Source organism: Dromaius novaehollandiae, unplaced genomic scaffold (assembly GCF_036370855.1).
Source record: "Dromaius novaehollandiae isolate bDroNov1 unplaced genomic scaffold, bDroNov1.hap1 HAP1_SCAFFOLD_270, whole genome shotgun sequence".
In the NCBI taxonomy this organism is placed as follows: domain Eukaryota; kingdom Metazoa; phylum Chordata; class Aves; order Casuariiformes; family Dromaiidae; genus Dromaius; species Dromaius novaehollandiae.
The window spans coordinates 288-13,747 of NW_026991396.1; the positions used below are offsets into that span (position 1 = coordinate 288).

Here is a 13,460-nt window from a genome sequence, read left to right on the forward strand (position 1 = left end):
CAGGGCCCCCCAAAATGGCTGGGGGCCCCCGGCACCCCAGCGACCCCTCCAAGCCCCTGGGGACAGCCTGGGACCCCCAGCACCCCGGGGACCCCCCCAAGCCCCTCTCCAGGGCTCCCCCAAACCCGGGGACCCCCCCCCAAATATCCAGGGACCCCCCAAACCTCCCGGGGACACCTTGGGACCCCCCCCAAACCCCTTGAGACACCCCCCCCAAGGCCCTCCCAGGCCTCCTAGGGACTCCCCAACACCCTGGGGGGACCCTGGGGACCCCCCCAAACCTCCCTGACACCCTGGGGACCCCCCTGACCTCCCAGGGACCCCCCCAAACCTCCCTGACACCCTGGGGACCCCCAAACCTCCTAGGGATCCAGCGGGACCCCCCCAAACCTCCCCAGGGACCCCCCAACCCCTCCCAGCACCCCCCAAACTTCCCAGGGACCCCCGACACCCTGGGGACCCCTCCAAATACCCTGGGGACCCCCCCAGCCCCCCCCCGCCAGGCTGCCCCTCCCCAAAAGGCACCTTAGGGCCCCCCAGGTGCCCCCAAACCTGGGGGGCCTCTGTGGCACCCCCAGCCCCCCCCCCACTCACCGAGAGGCCCCCGCCGCCGCCAGCCGTCGTGCTGTTACTGGTCATACTGGGAGACGCTGGGAGCAATGGGGGTGTCACGGGGGATTGGGGGGGCCCAGGCGTCCGGGACCCCCCACGCAGAGCAGCCATTCCCCCCCCGCCCCTGGCCGAAGGGGCCCAGGCGTCCGGCCCCCCCCCCCCCCCCCGAGGCACCCGTGAGCACCCAGGGGTGAGTCAGGGCCCCACCCCGCGCTGGCACCCGCCCCCGAAACCGCCCCCCCCTGCCCCGGGAAGGGGCCCAGGCGTCCGGCGCTCCCGAAACTGCCCCCTACCCCCACCCCAGGAAGGGGCCCAGGCGTCCGGCGCTCCCGAAACCAGCCCCCCCCCCCCCCAGGAAGGGGCCCAGGTGTCCGGCACTCCCGAAACCAGCCCCCCCCCCCCCCCGCAGGAAGGGGCCCAGGCGTCCGGCTGGTACCTACTCTGGGCCAGGGCCAGGCAGGGCAGGGCCAGGGCCAGGGCCAGGCACGGGGCTCCTGCCATGGGGGGCAGCTCCGGGGGGGGGGGTCCTGCGGGGGGGTCGTCAGCGGCCTCCTGGAGACCCCCCGGGACCCCCCCAGGGCACCCAGGGACCCCCAGAACCGACTGGGACCCCCGAACCCCCCCCCCAAAACACCCCAGGACCCCCAGAACCGACTGGGACCCCCCCCCAAACACCCCCAGAGCTCCCTGGGACCCCCCTGAACTCCCCCCAGGATCCTGACACAGCTGGGGACCCCCCCAGCCCCCCCGGTCACTCCTGGGGATCCCCCAAGCACCCCCGAAACACCCCGGGGACCCCAGAAACCCCCCCGGACCCCCCCAACCCCCCCGGGAAGCCTTGACCCCCCCCAAAACACTCCTGTGACACCCAAGCAACCCCTGGATCCCCCCCAGGCCCCCCCAGCCTCCCTGGATCCCCCCTGAAGGCTCCAGGATCCCCCCAACCCCCACCGGGATCCCCCCAAACATCCCCAACCCCCCCCCGGGATCCCCCCCCAAACCCTGGATCCCTCCAAACATCCCCAACCCCCCTGGGATCCCCCAACCCCCCCGACCCGGCTGCCTGCTCTGCCCCCCTGGTCGGGACCGAGGGATCCACTGGATTCCTCCAGGACCCCCCCCCGTCTACCTAGATGGAGGCCGGATCCCAGCGGGCGCTGGGCAGCGGGGAGCCCCTCCAGCAGATCCCCTGGAGCGGGGTGCGATCCCTGCCGTGGCACATCCTGGTGACAACCGATCCCGGGATCAACGCGCCTCAGGATTGGCTCCCCCCCGGCCGATCCCAGCGGATCCACCTGCAGGCGGGGGGCTCCCCACCACTGTTCCAGCGGATCGCCCCGAACCGGGACTGGCTCCCCCCCACAGCCGATCCCAGCGGATCCCTGGGAATGGGGACTGCCCGCGAGCACCGTAACCGATCCCAGTGGATCCCTGTGAGGTGGGACCCTGCCGATCCCTGGGATCCCTGCGAACGGGGTCTGCCAACAACCACCGCAACCGATCCCTGGGGATCCCTGGGAACTGGGACCCTGCCAATCTCTGGGATCGGGCACTGCTGCTACCACAGCTGATCCCAGCAGATCCCCTCACCCGGGACTGCCCCCCCCCCCCGATCCCAGCGGATCCCCGTGTCCGGCACTGCCCCCCCCAGCCGCCCCCCGACTGGGCTCCGGCTCAACCGCACCCGATCCCGGGGAGGCTCCGCGACCGGGGCCGCCTCCCCCCGGCGGATCCCGGCAGATCCCGGCGGGTCCCGGGGATCGGCTCCCCCCGCGGCCGGTCCCAGCACGCGGAAGCGCCCCGGGCGCCGGGCGGGGCGGCCCCAGCGGGGCCCAGGCGTCCGAGCGGGGTCAAGGTCCGCCGGGACCGGCCCGCGCCGCCCCTCCCTCCCCCCCCCGCCCCGGACGCCGGGGCCCCCCCGGGGGGGAGGGGCGCCGCTCACCGCCCCGCTCCGCTCCGGCCCGTCCGTCGCTCCGGCCGCTCGCCCCGCCCCCGCCGCGCCCACGTGACCCGCCGCACCTGGGCGCCGCCGCCCCGCCCGCACCTGGCGGGGGCGGGGCCGCACCTGTCCAAGCCCCGCCCCCGGCACCTGCGTCGCCCCGCCCCTCCGCGCCTGCGCACTCGGGGCCCCGCCCACGGGGGCGGGGCGGTGAGGGAGGGGCGGGGCTCGCACCGCCCCCGCGCCTCCCCGCCAATCCGGGGCGCTGCCCACGCACGCCGCGACGCGATAGGCCGCGAGGAAGGGGCGCGCGGAGGGGGCGTGGCGGCAGCAGCCCATTGGTCGGCGCCCAGCCCGGCCCGGGCTATAAAAGCGGGCGAGGTCGACAGCGCGCAGCCGGTGCCGGGGTGGGGATGGTGAGGGCAGCGAGGGCGGTTTCGGTGCTGCTCTGGGCCGGGTTGCGCCGCCCCCGGGGCGGGCCTGGACCTCCCGCTGCCCTGGGCCGGGATGGGGCGGCATCGCCCCGGGGAGCCCGCTCCCGTGTGCGTGGTGCATCACGGTAACGCTGGGCTATTCGGTGTAATACGGCAGAGACCCTCTGGTGCGTGGCGGTACGTTCCTCCATCCTGCACATGCTCTTAGAGGCACTACGGTAGCGGTACCCTCTCATGTGTGCTAAAGTGCCGGTGCTGCTCTGCTACTACATGCATTACGGTAGCCCCCGCTACAGCAGCAGCGGCTACATCGTGTTACATTGTCGCAGCGTCTGGCGCTGCTTTTAGGTGCATTACGGTGCCCGCAGCCTGGGGCGCTGCCCGGCCCCCAAATCCTCCCTGGGGGGGGCCAGGAGTCCGGGGGGGGGCCGTGGGCGGGGCTACCCGAGACCACGCCCACGTCAGGCCACGCCCCCTTTTCTCTCGGGGGCGGGGGGTCCCCGGACCCCTGGGTCCCTTGGGGGGGGCACCACGTCACCTCGGGGGGGGGGTCACGGGGGGCCCAGGCGTCCGGCGCCCCCGTTTGGGGGGGGGCAGTTAAAGGCCCCCCTAAACCGCCCCCCCATGTGAGTCCCCCCCCCCCCGAACCGCCCCACCCCCCCCATCGGGGCGGCGGATGGGAGGGGGCACCCGGACGCCTGGGCCCTGCGGGGGAGGGGGGGGCGGTGCGGGGGAGGGGGAGGGAGAGGAGGGGGCTGCCCGGACGCCTGGGTCCAATCCGCTGCCGCCGCCCCGGCGCGGCGGTATCGCGATGCCTCTGTCGCGACAGCGCCGCCGCCGCCCCCCCGCCCCCCCCTCGGCAATGGCCGCCGCTTGAAGGAGGCAGGTGAGAGCCGGGGGCGTCCGGGGGGGGGGCAGCGGGGCTTTGGGGAGGATTGGGGGGGATTCGGGGGCCTGGGGGGGGCTCGGGGGGGTCCCGGGCCTGGAGGGGGGCGGATGGGGGGTTGGGACCCCCCGGGGGGGGGATCTGGGGGCTCCAGCCCCCCCCGGCTTGCACAAGCGCGTGCAAGGAGCCCCCCCCACGGGCCTGACCTGGCCTTGCACCAGCGCGTGCGAGGGAGCCGCCCGCCTTCGCACGAGCGTCGCCCCCCGAGGGGGGGCCCGGCCCGGCCCCCCCCCCCGCCATGGCGGCCCCCGAGCGGGAGCTGAAGCGCAGCGTCGCCATCGTCCCCTGCTTCGTCTTCGTGGAGGTACGGCCGGCGCCGGGGCCCCCGTGCGAGGCGTCGCACGACGGTTGTGCAAGGCGTCGCACGAGGGTTGTGCAAGGTGTCACACGAGGGCTTCGCACACGTGGGGGGGGAGCGGACAGCAGGGCCTGTGGGAGGAGCTGGGGGGGCCGCCCGGACGCCTGGGCCCCTCGTGCAAGGCGTCGCACGAGGGTTGTGCAAGGCGTCGCACGAGGGTTGTGCAAGGCGTCGCACGAGGGCTTCGCACATGTGGGGGGGGAGCGGGCGGCAGGGCCTGTGGGAGGAGCTGGGGGGGGCCGCCCGGATGCCTGGGCCCCTTGTGCAAGGCGTCGCACGAGGGTTGTGCAAGGTGTTGCAGGAGGGTTGTGCAAGGCGTCGCACGAGGGTTGTGCAAGGCGTCGCACGAGGGCTTCGCACACGTGGGGGGGGAGCAGGCAGCAGAGCCTGTGGGAGGAGTTGGGGGGGGCCGCCCGGACACCTGGGCCCCTCGTGCAAGGCGTCGCACGAGGGTTGTGCAAGGCGTCGCACGAGGGCTTCGCACGTGTGTGTGGGGGAGCGGGCGGCAGGGACTGTGGGAGGAGCTGGGGGGGCCGCCCGGACGCCTGGGCCCCTCGTGCAAGGCGTCGCACGACGGTTGTGCAAGGCGTCGCACGAGGGCTTCGCACGTGTGGGGGGGGAGCGGGCGGCAGGGCCTGTGGGAGGAGTTGGGGGGGGCCGCCCGGACGCCTGGGCCCCTCGTGCAAGGCGTCGCACGAGGGTTGTGCAAGGCGTCGCACGAGGGATGCGGGGACATCGCACAAGGACTTTGCACGCGTGGGGGGGGGGAGTGGGCAGCAGGGCCGGGGGGTAGGAGCTGGGGGGGGGCGCCCGGACACCTGGGCCCCCGCCCGCACCGAGCGTGCAAGGCGTCGCACGAGGGCCGTGCGAGGCGTCGCACGAGGGCTTTGCACACGCAGTGGGGGGGTCCTGGCCACCCCCCCGTGCCCCCCCCCCTGCAGCTGGCCATCCTGGGGGGCACGGCGCTGCACGAGGGCCGCGCGGCCTCGCACGAGGGCGTCGCACGAGGGCCGTTCCGCGCCCCGGGGGGGGTCCGGGCCGCGCCGGGGGGGGGGTCCTGACGCCCCCCCCCCGTGCCCCCCCCCCAGCTGGCCATCCTGGGGGGCACGGCGCTGCTCGCCTACCAGCTGGAGTTCACCGACACCTTCCCCGTGCACGTGCGCGGCTTCTTCTGCGGCGACCCGGCCTACGGCAAGCCCTACCCCGGCCCCCCCGCCGCCAGCCGCGCCCCCCCCGCCCTCGTCTACGCCCTCGCCGCCGCCGTGCCCACCCTCACCGTGAGCCGGGGGGGGGGGGTCCCGGGGGGGTCGGGGGGCTGGGGGGGGTCCCCCGGAGGGGCTCAGGGTGTGTAAGAGGGTGCTGGGGGGGGATTGGGGGGATTGGAGGGGGGGTCCTGGGGGGCTCAGGGGGCTGGGGGGGCTCTGCAGGGGGGCTCAGGGTGGCTAAGGGGGTCCTGGGGGGCTCAGGGGGCTGGGGGGGGCTGGGGGGGCTCTGCAGGGGGGCTCAGGGTGGCTAAGGGGGTCCTGGGGGGCTCAGGGTGCTGGGAGGGGGCTCTGGGGGGGGCTCAGGGGGCTGGGAGGGGGGTCCTGGGGGGCTCAGGGTGGCTAAGGGGGTCCTGGGGGGGGGGCTCAGGGTGCTGGGAGGGGACTCTGCGGGGGGGCTCAGGGGGCTGGGGGGGGGGTCCTGGGGGGCTCAGGGGGCTGGGAGGGGGCTCTGCAGGGGGGCTTAGGTGGCTGGGGGGGGTCCTGGGGGGCTCAGGGGGCTGGGAGGGGGCTCTGAGGGGGGGCTCAGGGGGCTGGGGGGCTCTACAGGGGCCTCAGGGGGTTGGGGGGGGTCCTGGGGGGGCTCAGGGTGTCTAAGGGGGTGCTCAGGGGGGCTTTGGGGTGCTTGGGGGGGTCCTGGAGTGGTGGGGGGTTCCCGGGGGGTGGTCAGGGTGCTGCGGGGGGTCCCAGGGGGGTTCAGGGTGCTCAGGGGGGTCGTGGAGTGGCTGGGGGGGGCCCTGGGGAGCTCACAGTGTCTAAGGGGGTGCTTGGGGGGGCTCAGGGTGCTGGGGGGGCTCTGCAGGGGTTCAGGGTCTGGGGGGGGTCCTGGGGGGCTCAGGGTGTCTAAGGGGTGCTGGGGGGGGTCAGGGTGCTCGGGGGGGTCCCTAGGGGGCTGGGGGGATCCGGGGGGGTCCCGGGCGCCGGGGGGGGGGGCAGCCGGTGACGGCCCCGTGCAGATCGTGGCCGGGGAGCTGGCGGGGCTGCTGGGGGGGCCCCGGGGGGGCCGCGACCGGACCATCCTGTGGGGCGAGTGCTGCTACCTGGGGCCGCTGCTGCGGCGCCTCGTCCGCTTCCTGGGTGAGCCGGGGGGGCCGGGGGGGGCACCGGGGCCGGGGGGGGGCCTGACCCAGCCCGGGGGGTGAACACGGCCCGGGGGGGCCCCTATGCCCTGGGGGGGGGCTGGGGGGGGTCCCACCTGGGGTCTCGCCTCCATCAGGGGTGCTCTCTGCAGTGGGGGGGTCCCTGGGGGGGGGCCCAATTGGGGGGGGTCCCTGGTTGGGGTCTCAGCTCCATTGGGGGGTGCCCTCTGCAATGGGGGGGGGTCTCCCTGGGGGGGTCCTCAATTGGGGGGGGGTTTCCAGGGGGTCTCCCTGGGGTCCCTTTGGGGGGGGACTTCAGTTGGGGGGGGTCTCTCCGGGGGGGGTCTCCCTGGGGTCCCTTCAAGGGGGTGTCCCCATTTGGGTGGGGGGGGTGTCCCCAATTGGGGGGTTTCCCTGGGGTCCCTTCAAGGGGGTGTCCCCAATCGGGGGGGGGTCTCTCTGGGCGGGGTCTCCTTGGGGTCTGTCCCCGCTTGGGGGGGGCTGTCCCTAATTGGGGGGGGTCTCTCCGGGGGGGGATCTCCCTGGGGTCCATCCTCCCTTGGGGGGGGCTGTCCCTAATTGGGGGGGGTCTCTCCGGGGGGGGTCTCCCTGGAGTCCATCCTCCCTTGGGGGGGGCTGTCCCCAATTGGGGGGGGTCTCTCCGGGGGGGGTTTCCCTGGGGCCCATCCTCCCTTGGGGGGGTGTCCCCAATTGGGGGGGGTCTCTCCGGGGGGGGTCTCCCTGGGGTCCGTCCTCCCTTGGGGGGGTGTCCCCAATTGGGGGGGGGTCTCTCCGGGGGGGGGTCTCCCTGGGGTCCATCCCCACTCGGGGGGGGGTATCCCTATTTGGGGGGATCCCTCCCTGCTCGGGGGGCTCCGTCCCCGCTCGGGGGGGCCCTCCGCAGCGGGGGCCCCCCCGCGACCCCCCCGCGCCCCCCCCCGCAGGCGTCTTCTCCTTCGGGCTGCTGGCCACGGCCATCTTCGCCAACGCGGGGCAGGTGGTGACGGGGGCGCCGGCCCCCCACTTCCTCGCCGTCTGCCGCCCCAACTACACGGCGCTGGGCTGCGGCCCCCGGCGCCCCCCCGGCGCCCCCCCCCGCTTCGTGCCCCCCGCCGGGGCCCCCTGCGCCGGAGACCCCCCCCTCGTGGCGGCCGCCCGCCGCGCCTTCCCCTGCAAGGAGGCCGCCCTGGGCGCCTACGCCGCCGCCTACGCCGCCGTACGGGGGGGGGCTGGGGGGGGCTGGGGGGGTGCATTGGGGTCTGGGGGGGCCCATTGGGGTCTGGGGGGGCGCATTGGGGTCTGGGGGGGAGCATTGGGGTGCATTGGGGTCTGGGGGGGTGCATTGGGGTCTGGGGGGGTGCGCTGGGGTCTGGGGGGGCGCATTGGGGTCTATGGGGGGCCTATGGGGTGCACTGGGGTCTGGGGGGGCGCATTGGGGTCTATGGGGGGGGCCTATGGGGTGCATTGGGGTCTATGGGGGTGTGGGGGGATCTGTGGGGGGCTGGGGGGTCTATGGGGTGCATTGGGGTCTGGGGGGGTCTGTGGAGGGGCTATGGGGGTGCAGGGGGGTCTGTGGGGGGCACATTAGGGTCTATGGGGGCACATTGGGGTCTGTGGGGGAGCTATGGGGTGCAGGGGGGTCTGTGGGGGCACATTGGGGTCTATGGGGGTCGGGGGGGCTATGGGGGTGCAGGGGGGGGCTATGGGGGTGCGGGGGGGTCTGTGGGGGCGCGTTGGGGTCTACGGGGGGTCATTGGGGTCAATGGGGGCACATTGGGGTCTATGGGGGGGCTGGGGGGGTGCATTGGGGTCTGGGGGGGACCTGGGGACACAGGGGGGTCTGGGGGGGCGCATTGGGGTCTATGGGGGGGCCTATGGGGTGCATTGGGGCCTATGGGGGTCCGGAGCGGGCAGACAGGACCTGGGGGGCGCAGGGGGGCCCCGGTGACCCCCCCCATCCCGTGTGCCCCCCCCGCAGATGCACGTGACGCTGGGCTGGGGGGCGCGGGGCTGGCGGCTGGCCAGGCCGTGCCCGGTGACCCCCCCCATCCCCGTGTGCCCCCCCCGCAGATGTACGTGACGCTGGGCTGGGGGGCGCGGGGCTCGCGGCTGGCCAAGCCGGCGGCGGTGCTGGCCCTGGCGGCCCCCCCCTTCCTGCTGGGCGCCCTGCGCGTGGCCGAGCACCGCAACCACTGGGCCGACGTCCTCGCCGGCTTCCTCACCGGCACCGCCATCGCCGCCTTCCTGGTGAGGGACCCCCCCCCGGGACCCCCCCGCACCTCCCGGGGTCCTCCCGAACACTGGGGACCCCCCTGAACATCTGGGATCCGCCCCAAACACCTGGGACCCCCCCAAACCCCAGGGACCCCCCCGGACCTCCTGGGACCCCCCCAAACCCCTGGGACCCCCCGAACACCGGGGACCCCCCCAAACACCTGGGACCCCCTAGGACCTCCTGGGACCCTCCCGAACACCTGGGACCCCCCCGGACTTCCCGGGACCCCCCCGAACCCCAGGGACCCCCCCGCACCTCCTGGGACCCCCACGAACACTGGGGACCCCCCCGCACCTCCCGGGGCCCTCCCGAGCACTGGGGACCCCCCCCCGCACCTCCCGGGGCCCTCATGAACCCCGGGGACCCCCCCGCACCTCCTGGGACCCCCACGAACCCCGGGGACCCCCCCAGACCTCCCGGGGCCCTCCCGAACACTGGGGACCCCCCCGCACCTCCCGGGGCCCTCACGAACACTGGGGACCCCCCCGGACCTCCCAGGGCCTTCCCAAACCCCGGGGACCCCCCCGCAACTCCCGGGACCCTCACGAACCCCGGGGACCCCCCCGCACCTCCCGGGGTCCTCACGAACACTGGGGACCCCCCCGCACCTCCCAGGGCCTTCCCAAACCCTGGGGACCCCCCCGCACCTCCCGGGGTCCTCCCGAACACTGGGGACCCCCCCGCACCTCCCAGGGCCTTCCCAAACCCCGGGGACCCCCCCGCACCTCCCGGGGTCCTCCCGAACACTGGGGACCCCCCCGCACCTCCTGGGACCCCCACAAACCCCGGGGACCCCCCCGCACCTCCCGGGGCCCTCATGAACCCCGGGGATCCCCCTGAACATCTGGGATCCCCCCCAAACACCTGGGACCCCCCCAAACCCCAGGGACCCCCCCGGACCTCCTGGGACCCCCCCAAACCCCTGGGACCCCCTAGGACCTCCTGGGACCCTCCTGAACACCTGGGACCCCCCCGGACCTCCCGGGACCCCCCCGAACCCCGGGGACCCCCCCGGACCTCCTGGGACCCCCCCCCGAACACCGGGGACCCCCCAGACCTCCCAGGCCCCCCCCCCCAAACACCTGGGACCCCCCCGGACTTCCCGGGACCCCCCTGAACACTGGGGACCCACCAAAACCCCCCAGGAGCCCCCTGGACACCTGGGAACCTCCAACCCCCCCAGGGCCCCCCCCGAACCTTGGGACCATCCCTGAACACCCTGGGGACCCCCCCAAGCCCTGGGGACCCCCCCGAACTCCCCAGGGACCCCCCCGAACACCCTGGGACCCCCCTGAATCCCTGGGAAACCTCTGAACAGCTGGGACCCCCCCGAACCCCTTGAGACCCCCCCCCAAAAAACCTGGAACCTCTCCCGAAGACCTAGGACCCCTCCCAAACCCCTGTGACCCCCCCAGGGACCCCCAGAATACCTGGGACACTCCAAAATCCCCCAGGACCCCCCCACAAACACCTGGGACCCCCCTGAAACTCCCTGGGACCCCCCCCAAACGCCTGGGACCCCCCCAATCACCTGAGACCCCCCCAAATCCCGGGACCCCCCTGAAACCCTCTGGGACCCCCCTGAACACCCCGGGACCCCCCCCCCGAACACCTGGGACCCCTAGGGACCCCCCCAAGCCCCCCAGCAGCCTTGGGGCCCCCCTTGGCCCCCCCCAAATCCCACCCCCCCACTGCCCCCCCCCAGGTGACCTGCGTCGTGGGCAACTTCCAGAGCAAAGGGGGGGCGGCGCCGCGGGGGGGGGCGGGCGACGGGGGGGCCCCCGCCGCCCCCCCCGAGCTGCCCCGCCCCCAGCCCCCCCTCGAGGAGCTCAGCGTCACCCAGGTGAGCGGCGGTGTGGGGGGGGGGGCGTGGGGGGGCACCCTGACCCCCCCCCGGGGGTGCTGGGGGGGGATATGGGGTGCCCTGACCCCCCCCCGGGGGTGTTGGGGGGGGATATGGGGTGCCCTGACCCCTATGTGAGTGCTGGGGGGTGGGAACGGGGGGCCCCTGACCCCCCCCGGGGGTGCTGGGGGGGATATGGGGTGCCCTGACCCCCCCGGGGGTGCTGGGGGGGGGATATGGGGTGCCCTGACCCCTATATGGGTGCTGGGGGGGGGTTATGGGGCACCCTGCCCCCCCGTGAGTGCTGGGGGGGTTTCAACCCTATGTGGGTGCTGGGGGGGCATAGGGGTGCCCTGACCCCCCTGTGGGTGCTGGGGGGGGGCTTGGGGGGGGCTGTGCTGGTACTTAACGTCCCCCCCCCGTGTCCCCCCCCCGCCCCAGGCTCGTCGCGCTGAGTTCCCGGCCGTCACCTGAGCCGCCAGCGAGGCCCTCGCACGAGGACGCACGCGCGCGTGCAAGGGGGGGGGCCACGGCAATGCCTCGCACGAGGACTCACGCGCGTGTGCAAGGGGGGGGCCACGGAGCCGCCTCGCACAAGGATGCACACGCACGTGCAAGGGGGGGCCGCGGCGATGCCTCGCACGAGGATGCACACGCGCGTGCAAGGGGGGGCCACGGCAATGCCTCGCACGAGGATGCACGCGCGTGTGCAAGGGGGGCCACAGAGCCGCCTCGCACGAGGATGCACCCGCGTGTGCAAGGGGGGACTGCGGCGATGCCTCGCACGAGGATGCACACGCGCGTGCAAGGGGGACTGCGGCGATGCCTCGCATGAGGGTTCACGCGCGTGTGCAAGGGGGGGCCACGGGCTGGGAGGGGGCGGGGCTTCCCCACGGGCTCCGCCCCCTCCTTGCACACGCGTGTTGCACGTTCGCCCCCCCCGACCCCCCCCCGAATAAACTGGATGCTTGTGCCGTGCCCGGGGTGTCTATAGGGGCTGTGTGATGGGGGGGGCGGTGTCTATAGGGGAAGAACGCCTATAGGGGCCGTGGGGGTTCCTTGGGGGGGTGTGATGGGGGGGCTGTGGGGTGTCCATAGGGTCCCCATGCCCCTGGGTTGCCTATAGGGGACGTGTGGGGGTGTCTATGGGGTGCGTGGGGGGGGAGGGCGTCCCTAAGGGCCACGTGGCTGCGGGGTGGCTATAGGGGACGTGGGTGCCTATAAGGCCTGTGTGTCCACAGGGTACCCGTGGCGCTGGGGGGCCTATAGGGGACCTGGCTGGGGGGATGTCTATAGGGTACCTGTGGCCATGAGGTACCTATAGGGGATGTTTGTGGGGGGAGAGTCTATAGCGTGCCGTGCCTGGGGAATTCCATAGGGGACCTGTGGGGGGGCTTGTCTATAGGGTGCCCAGGGGGTGTCTATCAGGGCTGTGTGTCCCTAGGGCAGCCATGGGCTGCCTATAGGGGCTGCGGGGTGTCTATAGGGGACCTGGGCAGGGTGTCTATAGGGTGCCCGCAGGGTGTTCATTGGGGCTGTGTGTCCCTAGGGTGGCCATGGGGCGCCTATAGGGGCTGGGGTGGGTCCATAGGGGGCTGGTGGCTATGGGGCATCTATAGGGGCTGGGGTGGGTCCATAGGGGGCTGGTGGCTGTGGGGGGTCTATAGGGGCTGGGGTGAGTCCACAGGGGCTGGGGCAGGTCCATAGGGTGCCCGTGGCTGTGGGGCACCTATAGGGGCTGTGGGATGTCCATAGGGTGCTGGTGGCCATGGGGAGTCTATAGGGGCTGGGGTGGGTCTATACAGGACTGGTGGCTATGGGGCGCCTATAGGGGTGGGTCCATAGGGTGCTCATGGCCATGGGGTGCCTATAGGGGCTGTGCGGTGTCCATAGGAGGCCAGTGGCTGTGGGGGATCTATAGGGGCGGGGGGGGTCCATAGGGGGCCCGTGGCCATGGGGGGGCCTATAGGGGCTGGGGCAGATCCATAGGGTGCCCGTGGCCATGGGGCACCTATAGGGGCTGTGGGGTGTCCATAGGGCACCGGTGGCTATGGGGGGGTCTATAGGGGCTGGAGCAGGTCCACAGGGTCCGTGGGGCGCCTATAGGGGCTGGGGCGGGTCTATAGGGTGCCAGTGGCCATGAGGGGTCTATAGGGACGGGGGCAGGTCCATAGGGTCTGTGGGGCACCTATAGGGTCTGAGCCAGGTCCATACGGTGCCTGTGGCCATGAGGGTTCTATAGGGATGGGGGCAGGTCCATAGGGTCCATGGGGCACCTATAGGGGCTGGGGCGGGCCTATAGGGTGCCTGTGGCCGTGGGGGGTCTATAGGGACGGGGGCGGGTCCATAGGGTCCGTGGGGTGCCTATAGGGGCTGGGGCGGGTCTATAGGGTGCCTGTGGCTGTGGGGGGTCTATAGGGACGGGGGTGGGTCCATAGGGTCCGTGGGGCACCTATAGGGGCTGGGGTGAGTCTATAGGGGCTGGGGCGGGTCCATAGGGTGCCCGTGGGGGTGGGGCGGGTCCATAGGGTGCCTGTGGCCGTGGGGGGTCTATAGGGGCTGGGGCAGGTCCACAGGGTCCGTGGGGCGCCTATAGGTGCTGGGGCGGGTCTATAGGGTGCCTGTGGCTGTGGGGGGTCTATAGGGGCTGGGGTGGGTCTATAGGGTGCCTGTGGCCATGGGGGGTCTATAGGGGCTGGGGTGGGTCTATAG

General features: G+C 74.0%; 1 protein-coding gene and 1 long non-coding RNA gene across 6 annotated transcripts; one reads left to right on the forward strand and one right to left on the reverse strand.

Annotated features, from left to right (window-relative positions):
* Positions 1-585: 585 nt before the first annotated feature.
* LOC135326142 (uncharacterized) lies at positions 586-2,655 on the reverse strand. Of its 4 annotated transcripts, none has more exons than XR_010386778.1 (4): positions 2,555-2,655; positions 1,742-1,820; positions 1,053-1,139; positions 586-650 (listed from the first exon to the last, which is right to left on the reverse strand). It is a non-coding gene; the product is annotated as an uncharacterized LOC135326142 (long non-coding RNA). The 4 variants fall into 4 exon arrangements; XR_010386776.1 differs by having other exon boundaries at positions 1,742-1,835; positions 2,555-2,648; XR_010386777.1 differs by lacking the exon at positions 2,555-2,655 and adding an exon at positions 2,297-2,455.
* Positions 2,656-3,738: 1,083 nt separating this feature from the next.
* Positions 3,739-11,726, forward strand: LOC135326143 (phospholipid phosphatase-related protein type 2-like). 2 transcript variants are annotated; one of them, XM_064503986.1, is made up of 8 exons: positions 3,739-3,871; positions 4,093-4,235; positions 5,378-5,566; positions 6,508-6,628; positions 7,575-7,846; positions 8,701-8,877; positions 10,611-10,748; positions 11,190-11,726. In XM_064503986.1, the coding sequence occupies exons 2-8, from the start codon at positions 4,170-4,172 to the stop codon at positions 11,220-11,222; spliced, it is 996 nt and encodes a 331-aa protein (XP_064360056.1). In that variant the 5' UTR covers positions 3,739-3,871; positions 4,093-4,169; the 3' UTR covers positions 11,223-11,726. The 2 variants fall into 2 exon arrangements, with proteins under 2 accessions (XP_064360056.1, XP_064360057.1); XM_064503987.1 differs by lacking the exon at positions 3,739-3,871.
* Positions 11,727-13,460: the final 1,734 nt, after the last annotated feature.

Coding starts and splice junctions, on each gene's coding strand:
- LOC135326143 (XM_064503986.1), top strand. CDS start 4,170: ATGGCGGCCCCCGAGCGGGAGCTGAAGCGCAGCGTCGCCATCGTCCCC. Junction 4,236..5,377: donor CCTGCTTCGTCTTCGTGGAG/GTACGGCCGGCG, acceptor CCCCCCCCCCAG/CTGGCCATCCTGGGGGGCAC. Junction 8,878..10,610: donor CCGCCATCGCCGCCTTCCTG/GTGAGGGACCCC, acceptor GCCCCCCCCCAG/GTGACCTGCGTCGTGGGCAA.